General features: G+C 48.1%; 1 protein-coding gene across 1 annotated transcript in view; it reads right to left on the bottom strand.

The window, feature by feature from the left end:
• Positions 1–819: 819 nt before the first annotated feature.
• Positions 820–22,505, bottom strand: part of SIPA1L3 (signal induced proliferation associated 1 like 3) — a gene marked incomplete at its 5' end in the record, with an annotated part of 148,841 nt that continues 127,155 nt past the window's right edge. Inside the window, 5 exons of the mRNA XM_081106713.1 lie at positions 820–3,062; positions 4,329–4,410; positions 5,986–6,121; positions 17,660–17,803; positions 22,217–22,466. Coding sequence (XP_080962839.1) covers positions 2,919–3,062; positions 4,329–4,410; positions 5,986–6,121; positions 17,660–17,803; positions 22,217–22,466 — 756 coding nt within the window. The 3' untranslated portion in view covers positions 820–2,918. The remainder of the gene's footprint in view (positions 3,063–4,328; positions 4,411–5,985; positions 6,122–17,659; positions 17,804–22,216; positions 22,467–22,505) is intronic.

Raw genomic sequence — 22,505 nt, 5'->3', positions numbered from 1 at the left:
CTTAGCCAGGGGAGGTCACAGGGGAGGTGTCAGTCTGTCTTGGACACCTCCAACTCGCTGTGCCTGGCACCACCCTTCCCCACATTGGGTGGATGGGGCGCCAATAAGCCCAAGCTGGGGGAGTGGGAGGGAGTGGCTGGGTGACTGCCTGGGCAGAGGAGGCGTGGGTGGCCCTTAAAGGACAGATTTACCGAGCTGGAAATCTGGCTTTCTTTCTGTTCAATCTCCATTTTTAAAAGTTGCCCACTAATTCTAAAACTAACACAACTTTGTGGCTGGGCCTTGCTTTCAGGCATTTACTAGTAGTATGTGACTTCTGAGGTAGAATCTCCCTCTTTTTATTTTAAAAAAATATATATTTCTTTATTTCAGAGAGGAAGGGGGAAGGAGAGAGAGAGAGATAGAAACATGAGTGATAAGAGAATCATTGATAGGCTGCCTCCTGCACGTCCTCCATTGGGGATCGAGCCCGCAACCCAGGCATGTGCCCCTGGCTGGAATTGAACCCGGGACCCCTCAGTCCACAGACCGACACTATCCACTGAGCCAAGCCGGCCAGGGCAACTCCCTCTTTTTAACTTAAGAAGGACTTTTACGGTCTGAGTGGTGGATTTCTGTCATTTGGGTTTCAAGGAAAAAATGTTTACAAGGTTGGTGTCCCCTGGTACTTAGGGAAGAGTGTGTGTGTGTGTGTGTGTGTGTGTGTGTGCGCACGCACGGTGACTGTTTGGGACAAGGGGAACACAAGAGGGGGCTGATGCTGGACCACCTCTCATCAGTGACCCCAGGCAGCTGCCCAGCTAGTGAACACACAGACCATTTCTATGAAACATTTATTTTCTTTGAAACCTCCAGAAACATGCCAGAAAATCTCAAAACAGGGATAGAAAAAAGACAAAAAAGAATAAAAAAATCCAAATGAAACAAATCATACAAAAAACCCCAAACCAAATCATGCTTCTATCTTACCCATCAGATAGAACACCAGCTTCAAATTAAATAGATTTGTTTTGCAGAGATCCTTAAAAAATAACAGAAAACCAAAAATCATAATTTACACTTGTCAATGTACATGATTAGGTCCCCAAAATGATTAGAATGATCTGAAGATGAGGTGACAACTTAAAAGCGAGGGGCTGGGGAAGCACGGGCTCCAGCCTAGGGTCTGAAGAAAGGGGGTGGGGAGGTCTTGGAGAACCTGTCCAAAATGGGGGTCTGGGAAGAGGAGTGGAGACATCACAGTAGTTGGCCAGGGCTGGGGACCGGGCAGGCCCTCTGCAGCCTGTCGCACACCACAGCCCAGGTGAGGACGAGGAGGTGGCAGATGTGCAGGCTTTGTCACAGGCACCAGTGCTGCCAGGGGCCAGGGGCTGACTGCAGGGGGACATGGTCAGTGTCTTTTTCTCTGGCTTCCTGAATGCCTGTGTCTCAGCACCCCCTCCCCTGAGGTTTCTGGTCCCAAAGAGAAGGCGGTGAGGTCTCTGGACAAGGACCGGGCCGCTGGGGCTGGCTCCAAGCCTGGAGCTGCGGTTCTGAGCCAGGCCCGCGCGGCTCTCCTGCTCTGGTGATTCCTGAAAAGGAAAGACATGGGCCTGCCCGCCCTCACTTTGTCCCTCTGAGTCCTGCTGAACACCGGCCACAGGGAACTGGCCTCAATCCTCAGCTTGAGGCTGGGGGAATCCACAGACTGTGGCCACACAGGCTTGTTCTGGCACAACTCTACGTGAAAAAATAAATATATATATGTGTGTATGTATATATATATTTGTTTTTAAAGGAAAAAAGAAACTCTGTTTCCTGGGTGAACAGCGTAGTGTCACACCAGCTTGCTGCCTGGCAAGCTGCCCCTTATTGCCGTTAGAGGACCAGCGTCTCGGGGTTCCCACAGCAAAGGCTTCCGGGGAGCACAGTGAGGGTGGCCCAGAATCCACTGCTGTGGGGGCTACAAGGTGGGCTGAGGGACTTGCAAACACAAAACAAAAGCAGAGAGATGAAGGCTGTTTCTCTCTAGTGAGGGTGGGCAGGCCCATGTGACCTGGGGGCTCCCTGGAGCCCCTCCTGGTGCCTGGAAGAGGCCGTGGCTGCGGGGTCAGGGCCGGGGGGCTGGGCAGCTCTGCGGCTGGGCCTGGCGGGGCAGGAGCTCAAATCGCACGCGGAGGGGCTCAGGCACGATGGCCTCTGTGGCTGATAGAAAAAGACTCTAAATGGTGTGCAAATAGTTTCCCCCTCAGAGCATATGACTCCGGATCTTTGAGCTCCCCCTCTCTATCCTGGGACCCCCCAAGAAATAATTGAAACTCTAAGAATGTGCTCCTGGATGTTTTTGAAATATGGGGTTGGGAGGGAGTGATGTCCGTGCTTCTTGGCGCTCGTGCAGGAAGGAGAGCCTTGGCCTGTTTCCACATGAGCTCTGATCTCTCCAGGGTGGGGCAGATTGGGCCGGCTCACACTGTGATTTCTCATGCAGGGGGCTGGGCCCCATAAGCCAAGCCCAAACTCTTATATGTGGTGAAGAAACTTGGATTATGAACGCCTGGAGCTGTGGAGTTTAGAGACTCACTATTGCCCTCCCTCTTTCCTTCCTATAGCTTTGATGTCTAGATCCTAGGAAGAGACAGGATGCCTGCCCCCCCCTCCCGCAGGAAGGGCCCTTGGGGGTAGAGTGGGCAGGGCCCCACCCCAAGGACCAGAGGTGAGCAGTTCCAAGGGAGGCTTGAGGCCCTGTGGCCTGCTGGGGCTCGAGAACCATGAGCAGACCCTACCTCACAGCCCCAGAGAGTTTCTATGTCTAAGGGGAGTGTGGTGGGGTCCTAGCTGGATGATCTTGGTCACACCTGCAACCAGGAGCTGAGCTAAGGGAGAGAGGAGAGCAGAAGCCCCCATCCACCCAGGTGGGGGTGTGAGGCGGCCTCTCCACCTCAGAGTTCCTTCTTCTCCCTGCAGAAGATCTCAGCGAACTTGCGCAGCTGCTCACTGGCGGCCTGTGACTCCTCCTGCAACCGCTGGTTGTTCTGACGCAGGCTGGCCACCTCCGACTGCAGCACTGCCTTGTCCTGCTTCTCCTGCAGGGTGGGGTGTGGGCATCAGCAGAGTGGTCTAGCCAAGGGCTCCCTAGGGCCTGTGAGCCCTGGCTCAGCTGTGCTTTAGAGCTGGGCTGCCAGGTGCAAAGCCCAGCTCTGCTTGTTCACAGCTGAGTAACCCCGGGCAAGTCACTTCATCTCTCTGAGACCAATAGCCTCAACTCTAAAAAGGGGTGGCTGCGAGCTTTCCCTAAGGTCATTTATGTGGAGCTTTCACACAACAGCGTGATGTTGGGGGATAGTCTGACAAACATCACTGTGATTATTATCACCTCATTTCACCCTCAGCCACCCAGGGTGTTGGGAAACCCAGCCCCATACAGCAAGGGGGAGCTGGGTATGGACGCAGGGCTGCCTCCATGGCCTCTCCTGGGACACCCTTCCAGGATCCTTCACATCCAGAGGTGGCAACTCGTCCAAGGTCACATGAGGTGCTGGGGTGAAATCTGAACCAGAGCTCCTGTGATTTTTGTGCTTGAGACTCACAGTATATGCTGCCTTTTACCCCAAACTATAGAAAGCAACAAGGAAAAGTATCCTCCATCCTTATTTCTCCTCATTTTTCTACCCTGGAGGTAAATACAACAATTCAGACTGCTGCTTTCTACGTAGTCCTCTGACCCATGGACATTAAACATTTATTTCAAGTATGATGTTGTTCTAGAAAACAGTTCTGCAGCTTGCTTAGTTAGTTACTTAAGTTATTGGATTTCTTTTGTATATTAGTAAATATATAGTTTTATGTGACTATTTTAATGGGCTGCAGAATACCTGCTGCCCGGGTGAACTGTCACGTCTATCAGCACTGACCTGTGCAGGGATGGCTACACTGGCTCCCATTAGGGGGAAAAAATTAGTTCATAGGTCGATGCTCAACCACTGAGCCATGCCAGCTGGGCCTGGCTCCCATTTTTTATTCTGCCAACAGTGCAGCATGAACACCTTCACTCACAGGTCTCTGTGCCCATGCTTGAGATCCTGCTGGGAAAATTCCCACTAATGGAATTGCTGGGTCAACATGGTACATAATTACTTTTCTTGCCCCCAAAAGGTTAGACTAATTTATTCTTCCTCCAAGAACGTGTGATTTCTCTGTGTTCACCAGCCTTCGGTAGTGTCACGTTTTACTCTTTACTCATGACTACATTCAAAGATGGGTGGCCTCCCCTAGATTTGCAGGGGTGGGAGGACAGGTACCTCAGCATTGCTGGCCCCCAAGTGTCTGGGCAGTGGAGTGGGGGGGCTTACCTTCTGGAGGTCCGTGTGCAGCTGTTTCAGCATTACTTCCAGCTGGTACACCTTGCCTGTCAGATCCAGGGGTGGCTCCTCGCTGGAAAGACAGGGGACAGGGTCAGGCTACTCTCACTCCTGAGGTTCTGGGGCATCCTTTCCCTGCTGGTATCCCAACAGGGCCTGGAGGAGTAGGTCTGGGGAAAGCCAGAAGCCAGCTCTCTTCCTGGCCTTGCTCCGCCCAGTGAGGGCACGTGTGTGGATGTGGGTGAGGTTGAAGGCTGTGCCTGTGCCTGCCCTGAAGTGTGCTTTCCCCGGAGGAGGGACCATGTATGTGCTTAGGGAGAAATCCTGCCCAAGTGTGACCAGCTCGTGTGGCATGAGACAAAGAACCCATCCCGCAGACATCCATGGAGCACACAGGCCTGTGAGTGGACAGGACTAGCAATGAGACTGAGGAGGACAACGATAGCCGCTGGCACTGCACATGGTCTCCATCTAACAGGTTCTGGCCCAACGCAGCCTGGGAGGTCACCATGTCATTACCCACTGGACAGAAGAGAAACCCAGGCTCAGGCAGGGACACTGCACCCAGGACCTTAGCCTATGGCTCCTCCTCTGCAGATTCCTCTGCCCTGGGCTTGCCTAGCCTCTTCAGGGGACAGTGGGCAGCCCCTTCCTGTAGAAGGCTCCACTTGGCCTGTGGGTCACACATATCTGGTGGGTGCTGGGGAGGGGTGGGCTGCAGCAGACGAAGGGAGCCCGGGGTCTCAGCCCAAGAAGGGGAGAGGACTCGGCCCCTCACCCTTCCCTCCCTCCGTGGTCCTGGATCTTCTGCAGGGGGAGATGGGATGCCGGTGGGAGGAGGTCAGGAGAGCATCCAGAGGTCACAGGTGCCACCAGTTCCACACCCACTCTATTCCTACCCTTTCTGTGGTGGCACCACCTGTAGCTGCCTAGTTCCTGTAATTACAGTGGGGCCACATTTGGGAGGAGGTTGAGTCGTGAAGCCACTGTGACACCAACAAGAAGAATCAAAATTACCCTGAAAAATCGCTTGTACTGCCCACAAGGTCCATGACTGTGATATATAGAGTCCTGTGAGGGAAGGGCGGCTGTGCACATGTGCCATGCACTCTTTACACCCACGGACTTGCAAACATGCTATTCCCATTCTATCTCCCTCTTTAATTTTATTGTCTGCCACGACAATGCAGTCAAAGATGTTACACTAACTGTGAGATGGCAAATGTGACAGCCTGGCCCATGTCCTCCTCCCTTCCCCAGGAAGCCTCCTGAGGCAGGGTTCCTGCCTATCGTTCCCAGGTCCCAGACAGCCCAGCAGGGACCCCCTAGCTGTCGTTAGGGAGAAGATTCACAGAATCAGGAACATTCAGAGGAGGAGACCCCGAAGCCGACAGAGAGGACAATGGAGTCACAACGTAAGTAGTTCTCAAAGCTGGAAGTGCAACAGTTGTGAGAGCACGGATTACAGTGTCGTGTCCACCTGGCCACGAGGACAGGGCCCGCTCTGGTTTGGTCACTGCGGGCCCAGCGTGTGGATCACTCCACAGCGTCAGATGAGGAAGCAGATGTTCCCCAGACACTGCAGACCGGGTGGTGGGGTGACCTGCAGTGGCTATCACTCACCTGGATGTCCCCAGGGAAACCTCACCTCATGGTAGGGGTGGTCCTGGGGGTTGGGGGCCCTCTCTCCAGGCTCAGGTGGCTGTGGACAGGACTGTGTGCAGGTGGCATGTCCGGGCTCAGAGCTGGGTCATTGAGAGAGAAGAGTGACACGGCTCTTTGCACTGGCGGAGAGAGAGGGGAGAGGGGTCAGCGGGGATCCTGGCTCCTCCTCACTCGATGACCCTCTGCACTTTTCGCCTGAACCTCCACCACATTCCCAACAACACCTCTGTTAGATCACACAGGCAATGTGGATGAATTTTTGCCAAAAAATCCAATCAGATCAGGACACAACAAAACCCCATTGTGATTCTGAGCAAGTCCCTAGACCAGCGGTTCTCAACCTTTCTAATGCCGCGACCCTTTAATACAGTTCCTCATGTTGTGGTGACCCCCAATGTCATTGTTACAAATTGAACATAATTAAAGCATAGTGATTAATTACAAAAACAATATGTAATTATATATGTGTTTTCCGATGGTCTTAGGTGACCCCTGTGAAAGGGTCATTTGACCCCCAAAGGGGTCGCGACCCACAGGTTGAGAACCGCTGCCCTAGACCAAAATGACCAGTTTAGACAAAATTCAAGGGAGAGAGAGACAGGTTAAATTATAGTGTGAGGAAGTAATAACCCAATTCAGAACCTGGCACATTCTTAGCATAAATGACTTGCTTTAGTCAACAAATAAGTGGCAGAAAAAAATGGCTAAAAGTGGAGTGTACTGAGTGACATAGTACATGAGGGTCCATTATAGTCCAGTTCTAAGAATGTCTGTGAAATCACAAAAGCAAAAAGAAATGCAAAACAGAAATACAAAATCACGTATGCTGAAGAGAACAGAAGTCACAGGGCTGGCTGGTGCAAGTGAACAGTCACGGGGTGCTTTGCGTGGGGCCTGAGTGCTGGCAATTTTAAATAGGACTGTTGGGGGAATCTTTCTGTAACGACAAGAATTGGCGAGGGCACCGATGCACCACAGAGTGGCTGGTTCACTATTGCCAGACAAGGGGGCGAGAAGGCCCAGGAGGTGGGCCTGTGCGTGCCCTGAGGGTACAGGCAGGGCCAGGAGCAGAGGTGCACATGCGGGACGTGCACTGCTACCCGCAGAGGCAGCTCCCGCCAGCCGGACATCTCTGCTTCGAGACGAGCACAGTAACAACCAAACACCCACCCTAGGTCCACCAGCCGGTAATATTTTGCCACCCTGATCTCCTCTCTCCTCATTCATCTGTGTCAGAATATATGTTTTCCTACCATTGATCGTAAATGGCACCACCATGGTGCTTCACCCCTATGTAGTTCATTATACTTTTCCAAAGAATAGGACGCTCTCCTACATCATCACAACACACTGTCATACTCAAGAACTTTAACACTTGTACTCAACGGCTAACAGTTATCCTGAAATCCGCCCCCCCCCGCCCCAAGTTCTCTAAACAACATCCCTATAGCTACTGTCTTCTCTCCTGGCCTTAAAATCTATTCTCTTTGAAAATATTCTTCTGTGAACAATGTCACACATGCCCCAAAGCAGAGACAACAGCACTGTGCATCTTCATGAACCCAGCGCCCGTTCCAACAACTCAACATACCCTGGCTTCCTCCCTGCTTGTCCTTTGCTTCTATTCACCAGATTACTCCTTTCCCTCCCACCTTATAAATAGCTTCTTGAGGCTTAACTGACATACAACAGACTGCAAATGTCGAAACGTGTACAATTTTCCTAGGTGCCTTTGTTGGCAGAGCCTCAGTTTCCTCATCTGTAAATGGGAATCCGAATACATCCCTCAGACGAGACCAGAAGAGATGCTGCTTGTGAAGTGAGGAAGTGCTGGCTGCATCTTGCCTTCAGGAAGCACCACTAAGCAACCCTTCCTACCCCTGCATGTGCCAGGCCTTCAGAGGGCCACACCCATCAGCAGTGTTGGGATTCTGCCTGGCAGCCATTCTCCAGGGGAAGGCTGAGGTAGACCAGAGGCAGGGCCTCGTATGCTCTAACCACTCTCCTTCTCACCCCAACCTCAGGCCTGACTGCCTTTATCCTGTGGCCAGCGGAGGCTGTTGGATGGGGTGGAAGCAACGGGCTGAAGAAATGAGGAAGGATGTTTCCTCTAGGGCCACCTGCCAGAGTGGACTGGCTCAACCATGGAAAAATGAAGGATGTGTATTATATGGGTCTGGTTTAGCAGATCTGTGCTGGGTACCCAGTAGTGACTGCCCTCGGGTCCTGCCCGCCCGACCTAGTGGGGAAACATACCCATCAGCGGATAGCGACGGCTCAGAGTGGTCAGGGCACAGGCAGAGGGGTCAGGGCTGTGGGAGCTCAGAGGAGGTGCCTGATGTAGACTAGGGGATACCAAGGAGGGTTTCTTGGAGGAGGGACAACTAAGCTGTGGCCTAAAACAAGCATGTCAAACTCACAGCCCACGGGCTGCATGCGGCCCACAAGGAATATTTTTGCGGCCCAACCAATATAATGGTATGTAAGAAATGTTTTAATAAAAACTTGGTAACTTAATTTTTATAATACCCTGTTATACATAATTATTATTATTATTATTTTTTTTTACTTCTTAAAATTTAATATAATATTCAACTTGCCAGATTATTTCATAAGTAACATTATTTCACTTAACAGCTCTCTACACAGGTCTACTACACTTTTGTTCGCATCAGTTCAGCTGGATACTTTCCATAAATCAACCGTGCTTAAACCCAAACCTTTAAATCATATAACTTTTTTTTTTTTATTATTAGTTAAGGTATTACAAATGTGTCCTCATCCCCCCCTTTAACCCCTAACCTCCCCCCCACACACAAACTCATGCTCCCATCCCCCCGTTGTCCATGTCCATTGGTTTGGCTTATATACATGTATACAAGTCCTTCTGTTGATCTCTTCCCCTTACCCCCGCCCTCCCCTACTTTCCTTCTGGGGATTGATAGCCTGATCGCTGTTTCTCAGTCTTTGGGTCTGTCCCTTTTCATCAGTCTATGTTGTTCTCTATAATCCACAAATGAGTGAGATCATGTGGTATTTATCTTTCTCTGACTGGCTTATTTCACTTAGCATAATGCTCTCCAGTTCCATCCATGCTGTTGCAAAAGGCAAGAGTTCCTTTTTTTTTTTTTTACCGCAGCATAGTATTCCATTGTGTATATGTACCACATTTTTCTAATCCACTCATCTGCTGATGGGCACTTAGGCTGTTCCCAAATCTTAGCTATGGTGAATTGTGCTGCTATGAACATAGGGGTGCATATATCCTTTCTAATTGGCGTTTCTGGTTTCTTGGGATATATTCCTAGGAGTGGGATCACAGGGTCAAATGGGAGTTCCATTTTTAGTCTTCTGAGGTAGCTCCATACTGTTCTCCACAGTGGCTGCACCAGTCTGCATTCCTACCAGCAGTGCAGAAGGGTTCCTTTTTCTCCACATCCTCTCCAACACTTGTTGTTTGTTGATTTGTTGATGATAGCCATTATGACAGGTGTGAGATGATAACGCATTGTCGTTTTGATTTGCATCTCTCGTATAATTAGTGACTTTGAGCAGGTTTTCATATGTCTTTCTGCCTTCTGTATGTCCTCTTTCGAAAAGTGTCTATCTAGGTCCGTTGCCCATTTTTTTATTGGATTGTTTATCTTCCTTTTGTTAAGTTTCATGAGATCCCTGTAAATGTTGGAAATTAAACCCTTATCGGTGGTATCATTGGTAAATATGTTCTCCCATGTAGTGGGTCTTCTTGTTGTTTTTTTGATGGTTTCCTTTGCTGTGCAAAAGCTTTTTATTTTGATGTAGTCCCATTTGTTTATTTTCTCTTTAGTTTCCATTGCCCTAGGAGCATTATCAGAGAAGAAATTTCTTCGGCATATGTTTGCGATTTCGCTGCCTGTGGATTCCTCTAGCATTTTTATGGTTTCCCGTCTTACGTTTAAGTCTTTTATCCATTTTGAGTTTATTTTTGTGTATGGTGTGAGTTGGTGATCTAGTTTCATCCTTTTGCATGTATCTGTCCAATTTTCCCAACACCATTTATTGAAAAGACTGTCTTGACTCCATTGTATGCTCTTGCCTCCTTTGTCGAATATTAATTGGGCATAGTGGTTTGGGTCGATTTCTGGGTTCTCTATATCTATTCCATTGATCTATATGTCTGTTCTTGTGCCAGTACCAAGCTGTTTTAAGAACAGTGGCTTTGTAATACAGTTTGATATCTGGTATTGAGATCCCACCTACTTTGTTCTTTCTCAGGATTGCTGCAGCTATTCGGGGTCTTTTTTTATTCCAGATGAATTTTTGGAACGTTCGTTCTAGATTTGTGAAATATGCCATTGGTAATTTAATGGGGATTGCATTGAATCTATAAATTGCTTTGGGTAGTATGGACATTTTGATGATGTTGATTCTACCAATCCATGAACACGGTATATTCTTCCATCTGTTTATGTCTTCCTCTATCTCTTTTTTCAGTGTCCTGTAGTTTTCAGCATATAAGTCTTTTACCTCCTTAGTTAAGTTTATTCCTAGGTATTTTAATTTTTTTGGTGCAATGGTAAATGGAATTGCTTCTGTAGTTTCACTTTCTGTAAGTTCACTATTGGTGTAAAGAAATGCCATGGATTTCTTAGCATTAATTTTGTATCTTGCTACATTGCCGAATTCATTTATTAAGTCTAATAATTTTTTGATGGAGTCTTTAGGGTTCTGTATGTACAGTATCATGTTATCTGCAAATAAGGACAGTTTTACTTCTTCTTTTCCAATCTGGATGCCTTTTATTTCTTCTTCGTGTCTGATCGCAATGGCTAGTACTTCCAGTACTATGTTGAACAGGAGTGGTGAGAGGGGGCATCCCTGTCTTGTTCCTGTTTTTAGGGGGAATGGTTTTAGTTTTTGCCCATTGATTATGATGTTGGCTGTGGGCTTGTCATATATGGCTTTTATTATGTTGAGGTATGATCCCTCAATTCCTATCTTGCTGAGAGTTTTTATCAAGAAAGGGTGTTGGATTTTGTCAAATGCTTTTTCCGCATCAATTGATATGACTATGTGGTTTTTTTCTCTCAATTTGTTTATGTGATGTATCACGTTTATTGATTTGCGGATATTGTACCATCCTTGCATCCCTGGGATAAATCCTACTTGGTCATGGTGTATGATCTTTTTGATGTACTGCTGGATCCGATTTGCTAGGATTTTGTTGAGGATTTTGGCATCTATGTTCATGAGGGATATTGGCCTATAATTCTCTTTCATTGTATTGTCTTTATCTGGTTTTGGGATTAGGGTGATTTTGGCTTCATAGAATGAGCTGGGAAGTGTTCCTTCCTCTTGGATCTTTCGACATAGTCTGAGGAGGATAGGTTTTAGGTCTTCCTTGAATGTTTGGTAAAACTCCCCTGTGAAGCCATCTGGCCCCGGGCTTTTGTTTGCTGGAAGCTTTTTGATTACTGCTTCGATTTCCTCCATAGTTATTGGCCTATTGAGATTTTTAGATTCTTCCTGGTTAAGTTTTGGAAGGTTGTATTTATCTAGGAATATGTCCATTTCCTCCAGGTTGTCTAGTGTGTTGGAGTAGAGTTGTTCATAGTATTTTCTAACAATCCTTTGTATTTCTATGGGGTCTGTTGTTATTTCTCCTCTTTCATTTCTGATTTTGTTTATTTGGGTCCTCTCTCTTTGTTTCTTGGTGAGCCTGGCTAGAGGTGTATCAATCTTGTTTATCCTTTCAAAGAACCAGCTCTTGGTTTTGTTGATCTTTTGTATTGTTTTTTTGGTCTCTATGTCGTTTATCTCCGCTCTGATCTTTGTTATTTCCTTCCTTCTGCTTACAGTGGGCTTTTTTTGTTGCTCTCTTTCTAATTCTTCGAGTTGTAGAGTTAGGTCATTTATTCTCATTGTTTCTTGTTTCTTGCAGTAGGCTTGTAGAGCTATGAACTTCCCTCTCAAGACTGCTTTTGCTGTGTCCCATAGGTTTTGGATTGTTGTGTTTTCATTGTCATTCGTTGCCATGATGTTTTTTATTTCTTCTTTGATCTCACTGGTGACCCAGTCGTTGTTTAATAGCATGCTATTTAGTCTCCATGTGTTTGATTTTTTTGGATTGTTTTTGTTGTAGTTGATTTCCAGTTTTATGCCTTTGTGGTCTGAGAAGATACTTGATATGATTTGAATTTTCTTGAATTTGAAGAGACTTTGTCTGTGACCCAATATATGGTCTATCTTTGAAGATGACAAATGTGCACCTGAGGAGAATGTATATTCTGTGGCTTTGGGGTGAAATGTTCTGAAGATGTCAATTAATTCCATCTGATCTAGTGAGTCATTTAGGATTGATGTTTCTTTGCTGAGTTTCTGTTTAGAGGATTTGTCCAGTGGCGATAATGGGGTGTTAAGGTCCCCTACTATGATTGTATTGCTGTCAATCTCTCCCTTGATCTTCTCCAGAAGATTTCTTACGTATTTGGGTGCTCCTATATTGGGTGCATATATATTTACCAGAGTTACTTCTTCTTGTTGGACTGCTCCCTTTAGTATTATGAAGTGGCCTTCTTGATCTCTTTTTATGTCCTTCACTTTGAGATCTAATTTGTCAGATATAAGTATTGCTACCCCGGCTTTTTTTTCCACTTCCATTGGCCTGAAAAACCTTTTTCCATCCCTTCACCATCAGTCTGTGTGCGTCTTTTTTTCTGAGGTGGGTTTCCTGTAGACAGCAGATATATGGGTCATGTTTTCTTATCCACTCATTTACCCTATGCCTTTTGACTGGGGAATTTAATCCATTTACATTTAAAGTTATTATTGATAGAAACTTGTTAGTCGCCATTTTTGTGTTTTACCGCTGCGTTCCTTCTTTGTTTCCTGTTTTTTCTATTTACAGCAGACCCTTTAGCATTTCTTGCATTGCTGGTTTGGTTGTAATAAACTCCCGTAGACCATTTTTGTCTGTGAAGCTCCTGATTTGACCCTCAATTTTGATTGATAGCCTCACTGGGTATAGTATTCTTGGATTCAGACCCTTCCTTTGCATGACTTTGTATATTTCATTCCATTCCCTTCTTGCCTGATGTGTTTCTGTTGAGAAATCGGTCGCTAGTCTGATGGGGGATCCTTTGTAGGTAACTTTCTGTCTCTGGCTGCTTTTAAGATTCTTGCTTTGTCGTTGGTGTTTGCCAATTTAATTATTATGTGCCTTGGTGTCGGTCTTTTCGGGTTCATTTTGTTTGGGACTCTGTGAGCTTCTTGGATTTGTGTGAGTTTTTTCCTCCCTATATCAGGGAAATTTTCTGTTACTATTTTTTCAAACAGGTTTTCTATTCCTTGCTCAGTTTCCTCTCCTTCTGGCACCCCTATTATTCAGATGTTGTTTCGTTTAGCATTGTCCCAGAGTTCTCTTAGGCTCTCTTCCTGCTTTTTAATTTTTTTTTCTAGAAGCTGTTCTGTTTGGGTATTTTTTTCTACCTTGTCTTCTAGCTCGCTGATACGGTCCTCTGCTTCTTCTAGTCTACTGTTGATGCTTTCTATTGAGTTCTTTATGGCAGTGATGTCGTTTTTCATTTCTTCTTGGTTTCTCTTCATTTCCTCTTGGTTCTTCTTCATTTCCTCTTGGTTCCTACACATATTGTTGAATTGGTCTTCCATTCTTTTCATCCACCTTATGGCCATTACTCTGAATTCTTTCTCTGACAGGTTGCTTGCCTCCATTGCCTCCATTTCGTTTACTTCCTTTTCTGATGATGCCTGTTTTTCTTTCATATTTGGGTTGTTTCTTTGTTTCACCATATTTCTCTTCTCAAGGTGTTTGGTTATGTAGTTCTCTCTCTGCTGCGCTGATTCAAAGGCACAAAATACAACACAACAAGGCACAACGTACAAGGCACCGAACTAAATGCATTCACAATATTAATAACCCCAAATAAAGGTGACCCCCCGAGCGAAGAGAATTAGGGGATAAAGAAGAAAAAAGAGAAAAAGATTAAAGAGAAAAATAAAAAACAAAAAGGAGTGCCGAAATGAGATTGGGAAAAGGGAGAGAAAAAAAAACACACAAAAAGACCAAAAAAACAACAACACACACACAAAAAAACCCAACAACAACAACAACAACAAAATTAAGAGAATGAAATAGAGGTGGGGAAGAGGCTATTTGTATGGGGAGAGCGAGGGATTGGAAATTAGATATATAAGTAGGGTGAAATTTAGACAGTGGGTAGAAAGAAGGAATAGGTAAAATCCAAAGCAGGAATAGGGTAAGAGAAACAGGACAACAAAAGGGGAAAAGTGAGGAAGAGAGTTTTGGCTTAAGGGTAAATGTGAGACAGAGAGAAATAATGCTAAAGGAACGATGAGAATAGAGTGTAGAACACTAATCCCAAAATAAAATAAAGAAAAATAAAAAAAAATAATAAAAAATAAAATGACACTTGAAAAAATGGTAAAAGGATAGCAATAGTACTGGTTAAAAAATGTAGTAATTAAAAAGGTAAAATCAGGTGATGAAAAAGATAAAAAATAAAAAAAAATAGGTTCTTAATGAAATGGTGAAAAAAGAATTAAAAAAAAATATATAAAAATATTCGGAAGTGAAGGTGCTTCAGATCTTCCACTCTTCTTTTTGGCACGCCTCAGTCCTGCCAGGCATTCAGGGGAGTGTTGAACTCCCCTGCGATACACTGTCCCTCCGTGCAGTAAACCACAGACCTGATTTTAAGGCAGGTTGTATTTTTTTACTAGACTGCCTTTATTTGTGATCGCAAAAGAGACAGTTCGTGGCTCTGCCTCTGGGTGGCAGTGTGTCTGGATTTACCTCCGAGGCTCTAAGTCCTCTCTATCAGTAGGGTTTTGTCCTCTATGGTATTTGGAACTGATTCGGGAAAGACCACTGCCCAGAGCTGGTTCCTTGCCACTGTCCGCTGTTTCCCAGGCTGCCCAAAAAGAACTTTCCCCTACAGGCTCTGCGAATGACCCCAACTGGGGAATCCCATGCGCTGGGTTTAATAATCAAATGCACGGATCTAAGGGGAACTGTAACAAGAGCCTGATAGTTGTGCGAATTCGCAAGCCTCCACCTTCCAGGTCTGCGCACAGTCTCCGCGCGCAGTCTCCGCGCGCCCACTCGCCCCTGGCACCAAGCAGCCAGCAGATTGGCAAAGTCCAAGGCTGCTCCTTTACATCCAGTCCAGCTATGGGCTCATTTTTCGCGTTCCCTTCTGCCAGCAGCCCTGTGGGGCCCCTTCCCCACTCGCGGGTCACGCTGGTCCCAACGGCTGCGGCGAGCTCGGTCCTCCCTCCAACCTGAACTGCAAACCGCACCTTTAGGGTATGTCCAACCTTTCCGTGAGAAGAAGCAGTGCTCGTCTGAGTTCACGCAGTCACGCTGCTTGTGATCCCTTGTTTCCAGGTTAGTAGCTGGTCTCTATATACATAATTATTAATAACAAACTACGTTCGCTAATGACTGATTACTATAATCGTGTTGCATTCATGTCCCTTATGCGCCTTACGTGCACAGGTGCACCATTTCTCTCCACTTAATACTGGCAGTGAATATTTTAGCAGCTGACGTCATTAGTCTTGGACTGACTTTTTTGGTATGCACAACAGGAAATATTTCACTTTCGGAGAACAAGAAAAATAGGTTTATTTGTGTTATGCTTATTAATTTGTGCAGTTATTCAGTGTCTGGTAAGTTAATGTTCAAGAAAATATATTAATTTTTATTCAAATGTTCTATTATTTTATGTTAATGATTACTCATTTATTTCAGCCCTTTGTATTCTATTGAAATAAACCTATGTTTCTATGAAAATTGAAGCTTCTGTTTTTTTGCGGTCCACATAAACTTAAACCTTGTTTATTTGGCCCGTGTTAGCCTTTGAGTTTGACATGCTTGGCCTAAAAGATTAAAAAAATGAGCCAGAAGAATATGGTTGTGTCCGTCAGGGATCACCATGAGAAGCCATGAGGAAATGGAGGCATCCTAATATATATAAAAAGCCAGGTGCCATTACGACCGGACGGACAACCAAACAGCAGGCTAGGGAGCTGAGGGAGTGGGAGCTGTGGGCCCAAATGACCAAAGGACCGGTCTGGCTCTCACAGCATGGCGGGGCAGGGTCGCGGAAGCTGAGGAGCCTCGCAGGGTGGGGGGCTGTGAGCATGGAGCTTCCCAGGGTGGCTGAGGCGGAGGAGCGTCGCGGGCAGGGGCGGGGGGATGCGAGGCAGAGGAGCAGGGCGGGAGCTGTGAGTATGGAGCTTCGCAGGGCATTGAGGTAAAGGAGCATTGTGGCGGTGGCTAAGGCCGAGGAGCCTTGCGGGGTGAGGGCTGTTAGCGTGGAGCTTTGTGGGGTGGCTGAGGTGGAGGAGCGCTGCGGGGCAGTGGAGGTGGGGCAAGGGCTGTGAGCTTGGAGCTCTGTGGGGCTGCTGAGGCAGAAGAGCATTGCAGGGCGTGGGCAGCAGTGAGGTCGAGAAGCCTCGCAGGGCGGGGGCTGTGAGCATGGAGGTTCATGGGGCAGGGGCCACAGAGGTGGAAGAGCGTCGCTGGGCAGTGGACATGGCCCTGATTGCAGGTAGACCCAGGGATCCTAACCACGCACGATTTAATCGTGCGCTGGGCCTCTAGTAGAAAGATAAAGCCGCTTGCCCAAGGTCACACAGGAAGGAAATGGGAGAGATTGCTAGCTGTCCATCATGAGTTTTCCCTTTCTCCATAATAACATATTCCAAATTTCATCTGGACACATGGTCTCATTTCCCAGCCTGCCCTGCAACTAGACGTGGCCATGTGTGACATTCTGGCCAATGGAAATAAGCACAGAAGTGTGAGGCACTGGGAAGTGCCCTTATAGGGAGGACATGTGTCCTTCTCTCTCCTGCTCAAAGCTGAACATCATGGTCAGAACCCTAGTAGCCTCACTGTGGGGGTGAAAAGCCTGTGACCTCAGGCATTTGTGGAAGTGCCATGCCAGCCCACCCAATAATTTTTACCTGTGCAAAACCAGGCATGTTTAAGTCATTATTAATTTGGATTTTTTGCCACTTGCAGCCGAAGCAAATCTAGACACAGTTTGGATTGCTACAATTTTGCCCTACAGTAATAATATAAGGTATTGTCTGTTGAGGGCTTGTTTTGTGCCTGACATGTTTTACATAAGTTTCATGTAATCCTCACTGCAGCCTCAGGTCATGGGCACAGTCACGTCCCTGATCTGCAGCTAAGGTAACCGGATCAGAAAGATGAAGACATTTGGCTAGGACTGCACAGCAAGCGACAGGGGAAGGATGTGAACCCTGTTCCACCGGATTCTGGAACCTGAGTGTGTCCCCTTTCAAAACCCCAAAGCCCTCTGTTGATCCTCTTAGGGCACAGCAGAGGGTAGGACAGTGATGGCGAACCTATGACACGCGTGTCAGAGGTGACACACGAACTCATTTTTTTGGTTACTTTTTCTTTGTTAAAATGACATTTAAATATATAAAATAAATATCAAAAATATGTCTTTGTTTTACTATGGTTGCAAATATAAAAAAATTTCTATATGTGACACGCCACCAGAGTTAAGTTAGGGTTTTTTCAAAATGCTGACACGCCGAGCTCAAAAGGTTCGCCATCACTGGGTAGGATCTTGTGGGGTTGGGTGGAGGATACCTACCTTCATATGCCTTGGCTGCGTTTACCAGGCTGGACCACTCAAGGCCAGCAGCTGTGTCAGGCAGTGGCATCATCCCAGGGTCTAGGCGTCGAAGTGGCCGGTCCCGTCCATCAGCCAGTGAGAGCTCAGAGGCTGAGATGGTGGCTGGGTGGGGAGAACAGAGATAGGGAGGTGGGTACGTATGACAATGTGGGAGAAACAAAGAAATTAATATATTGTTATACTTTATATATAATTATGCAACAGTATGTAATTGTTATAACATTATACATAATGAAATAAACGCCATATTTATTAGATGATAAATGCCATGGAAACCATCCAGCAGGAAGGGGGTGGGAGTGTTGGATAATTCTGTGGGTACAATTTTAAACAGGGTGCTAGGGGAGGCCTGAGAAGATGGCATTTGTAAAAGCTCTGAAGGAGAGGAGGGACTGAGCCAGGGGTTACAGGAGGGAAGAGTATCCAGGCAGACAGAACAGCCAGTACAAAATTCCCAAGGCAGGAATGTGCCTGTGGGTTTAAGGAACACTGGGGCGGCCATGTGGCTGGGACAGAGGGAAAGGGGGAGAAAGAGAGAGAGTAGTGGGAATAGCTGTTTTTCAGTATTTACTACATGCTAGGCATTGTGCTAGCATTTTCTATGTATTAACTTGTTTGATTCTCAGGTTAACAGTGATGTAGGCACTATTGTTGCTCCCATTTCACTATCACAGAAACTGAGGCACCAGAGAAGTGGAGTCAGAGAGGTGGCAGGGCTGGACTGCAGGGGGCCTTGTGGGCCATGATGAGGACTTTGTCTCCTAGGGAGACGGAGCCACAGAAGGGCTTTGAGCAGAGAGAGATGTGACCCAGTGCAGTGTTCACAGGGACCTCCTGGCTTTGTTTGGGGGCTAAATGGTGGAGGGGCCTCGAGGAGCAGGGAGACAGTAAGGAGGCCACTGCAATGGCCCAGGAGGGAGACGAGAGTGGAGGACGATTGGGAGATCCTGGCTCTCTCTTGCAGGTGAAGCCAACAGTATTTCCTGAAAGGGGATGTGGGTGTACGACATAGATGGATCCACGGTGACGTCAAGATGCTGGAGCTGGTGCTGAGATGGGAAGGCTGCGGGGAGCAGAAGTTTGTTGCTGGGGGTGTGGGGTGTGAGCTGCCATTAGACTCCTACAAGAAGCCAGTGGGTGGTGGCTGGCTATGGAGTGTGGGTGGAGGAGAGGTTACAGGCTGCAGGTATAAAGGGTTGCCAGTATCTGGACAGTATTTGCTGTGGCAGTCACTGTCGGGAGACCTGGGGGCTTGAGTGGGGAAAGTGACCCCTGAAGTCTCAGGGTGCTGGAGTGACAGACAGCACAAGAGTCGCATCAGCAGCTGCATTTGCTACAGCCACTAAGCGAGGCCGGTGCCTCATAGCCCATAAAGGGGATGGGACAGAGGAGGACAGCAAGGCACAGAGAGGTCAGGGGGTGACTCAGGCAGGGCCAGACCTGGCTGAACCAGGGCTGCTGTGTTCCCTGAGTGCACCCTCTTGCTGGGCACCATGCTGGGTACTATGGGGCTCATCTCACAGCTTCACCTCCAATTAGTCAGGAGGGAAGTGTCATTATGACCCATGTGCAGGGGGACACTGAAGCTCAAAGCAAGAAGTTGTCTTGCCCGTGGGTACACTTGCCAGTGGCCCGACACTGACCCTGTTCCAAGCCCAAGCCCACAGGGCTTTGGTGGTAAGGTTGTTGACACTGCTTTAACCCTGTTCTCCAGTGCTCATGCATTAAGCTGACTCATGGCGGATTACAACGCTTGCTCCAAATGATAGAATACTCACAGAAAAGATGAACAGCTGTTTTTTCAGTGTTTACTATATGCTAGGCATTGTGCTAGCATTTTCCACTATTAACTTGTTTGACTCTCAGATTAATACAGTGAGGTGGGCAGTATTTTTGCTTACTTTTTAAAAATTTTTTTTATTACAGCTACGGTTGTCATTTGAGAATCACATTGGAGACTTAATGCCTAGGCCCTCCCCCTTCCCCCCCCAAAAAAACAAAAACAAAAACAAAAACAAAAAAACCCACACACACAACCAAACAAAACCCTAAAGATTTTCTCCGAGGTCCTGACAACTGGACCCAGCCTCTCCCACCCTTGGGAGCCAAAGAAACCCTGAAGTGTGGGGGACTGAGGAAGAGGGGTTCGCTTGGGGGGTGACTGAGGCTGGGCTAAGGAGAGGAGAGCCTGCGGTGGAGCTGTGGTCGGGGGATGGATTTTGTGGCTGAACTTGAAGGTCAGATAGGAAACTAGAATCAGGGCTGACAGGCAGGGTGGAGTTTATAGGTCCAGGAGGGGCTCGGGGAGCCAAGGAGCTGATAGGGCTGGAGAAAGTTTGCTCACATTTTACTATCATGGAAACTGAGGCACAGAGCGGTTACTTCTGTGAGTGGAGACCTGCCACAAACTCAGGCGCGTTTGCCCAGTGGACGTTCAGGGAATGACAAAGGCCTGGAAGGAAGCTGGGCCCCTGACCACCAAGCTCTGCATCTCCAGTCTGCAGGCATTTCACTGCTGAGCTGGTGGGGGCCATGGGAGCAGCTGCCACTGCCCAGTGAGAAATTAGCAGGTTCTGTTGTGAGACGCTTCTTAGCAAGGAGGGTCCTTGATTAGTGAAGCCTGAGGTGGGCCAACCCCCTGACATGGCTTGGAAAGAGCTCTTGAGCAGGCTTGGGAGAGGCGGAGGCCTGGATGCCGTGGCCAGGCTGAGGCCAGATGGCAATCTCCCTGACTAAGGGGGACGGGTGTCATGTGGGTGAAGAGAGGTGTGCCTGTGAGAGGGAGTCCTGGGCTGGGGTCACTACAGTGACTTAGGCCCTGCTCTTAGGAAGCTTCCAGTCTGGCGAGGGAAACAGACCCATCCCCACATGACAACCACAGTGAATGGGGCTGTAATGGGGAAATGAAAGGCAGAGGGATTGGGAATGGGATGGGAGCACCCCAAGGTGCAGTGGGGGCCATGAGGAGTGCCTGACTCATCCTGGAGGCAGCAGTGTCTGAGCTGAGACTGATAGGGTGTGCAGAGCTGGTCAGAGGCATTCAAACCTGTCTTCTGTGTTCTCTGTGCATATGACCTCTGCCTTGGCCCTCTCTCACCTTCTCCTCAGTATGTGTTGAATGCCAACCATGTGCCAGGTCCTGCCTGAGGCAGACAGGGCAGTAAGGATGAAAGACAAAGGAGGGAGGCAGAGGGAGGGTTAGGGAAGCTTGAGGAATTCCCCCTGAAACTCAGCCCCACTGGGGCAGGAATGTTCTCTGACGTGCTTGTCACTGCATGCCCAGCACCTAGAGGAGAGCCTGGCCCACAGCACGTGGATTGAAGGTAATGAGGGGCTGGGATGGTGCCCTGAGAGGAAGTCAGGGAGATGGGCCAGCTTGGGGCTGGGGAAGACACCTAGGAAAGAGCAATGACTGAACAAAGCCCTTAGGAGAAGCAGGAGTTTCAAGAGCAGGGTTGGGAGAATGGCATGACAGGCAGAGGGAACAGACATGTGGAATGTCCTGAGGAGGAAAGGTCTGGTGGCCTGGAGGATCTCAAGAAGGGTACTGTGAAGTGGAGTAGCTGAGATTGGGCCCCAAAACATAAGAGTATGGATCCAGACACTATGGCAGTGGGGAACCAAGAGAATTCTAAGTGGAGAAACAGACCCTTTCAAAAAAAATCCCAGAGCCTCCTCCATCTACTCTGTGTGTACAAGAGGCTCCATCAATGATATGGGACATAGGCCTTCAGCCAAAACCCTTGGGGAAAACACATCTCTGTCCAGACCTGTCTGGACTTGGGAGGCTGTGCTACATATGACGCAGCCCCAGGGGGCAGGTGGTGCTCTGCAACGAAGCAGCATCTTTCCCACTAAGCGGGGTGTTCGAGGATCATCAAGAGCCTCATGTGCACTGTGTTGGGTTGTGCTGATAGTGAGCTTGGCCCTACCCTCTCCCCTCCCTTTAGTTTCAGAGCCTTTGGGTGTGGAAAGGGATCTGAAGGTAGACCAAAGGCTTTTTGATGGGGGACGCTCAGTAAATATTTGCTGGATGAATAGAGGATGGATGAGCTGCACCCCTGCACTCCCTCCCTCCCTGGCAGACCTGGGTGAGTCAGGTAGGTAAAGCCATGATCACTAGGTAATCTGTTTGAAGCTGGAACAGGTAACAGGGCTGGAGGTCAGCTGATGCCAACCCCTGATCCTCAGGACCCCAGCCAACTACACCTGGCGAGACTGATCTCCCATTTCTGGTATCAGATGACCCCAATCCTTGGGTGCTCCAGATTCCAGGGTGACCCCCCTGGAAATCCTCAGTCTTGGCCAATAATCCCTTGCTTCCTGGGTGACACTGTGCCTACCCATCAGGCCCCCTTGAAGTTCATTGTGTAGCCCAGTTCCCTCCCTCAGCTGACTCCAATGACCTCTTGCCTCTGACCTCCAGGTAACCCACAGGTGACCTCCAAGCCCTGTCCCTCCTGCTTTCCAACCATGGGGTAACTCCCCTGACAGCCCCAAGGTACCCACACTCACATGTCTTCTCTGGGAAGCTGTTGCCAGGGGCAGGGATGGTGCTGGGGCTGCTGCTGCCTGGCAGATGAGAGTGCTGGTGCTGGCGGCGGGCGGGCAGCGTGCTGGAGGGAAAGACGCAGGTGCTGGTGAAGAGCACGTCACTAGGCAGGCCTGCCTCCAGGCTGGCGGAGTTGGCAAAGCTGGGCTCACGCCGCCCGCTGCATAGACTCTCGTCAGACAGTGTCCGCTGAAGACTCTTTTGTGGCGATTGCTGCTGAGATAGGGGAGGGACACGGGGCATGGTCGTGGC

The sequence above is a fragment of the Myotis nattereri genome (genome assembly GCF_964212035.1).
Source record: "Myotis nattereri genome assembly, chromosome: 15".
In the NCBI taxonomy this organism is placed as follows: Eukaryota; Metazoa; Chordata; class Mammalia; order Chiroptera; family Vespertilionidae; genus Myotis; species Myotis nattereri.
The sequence above is the reverse complement of the archived record's forward strand: the minus strand, read 5'-3'. Positions and strand labels throughout refer to the sequence as shown.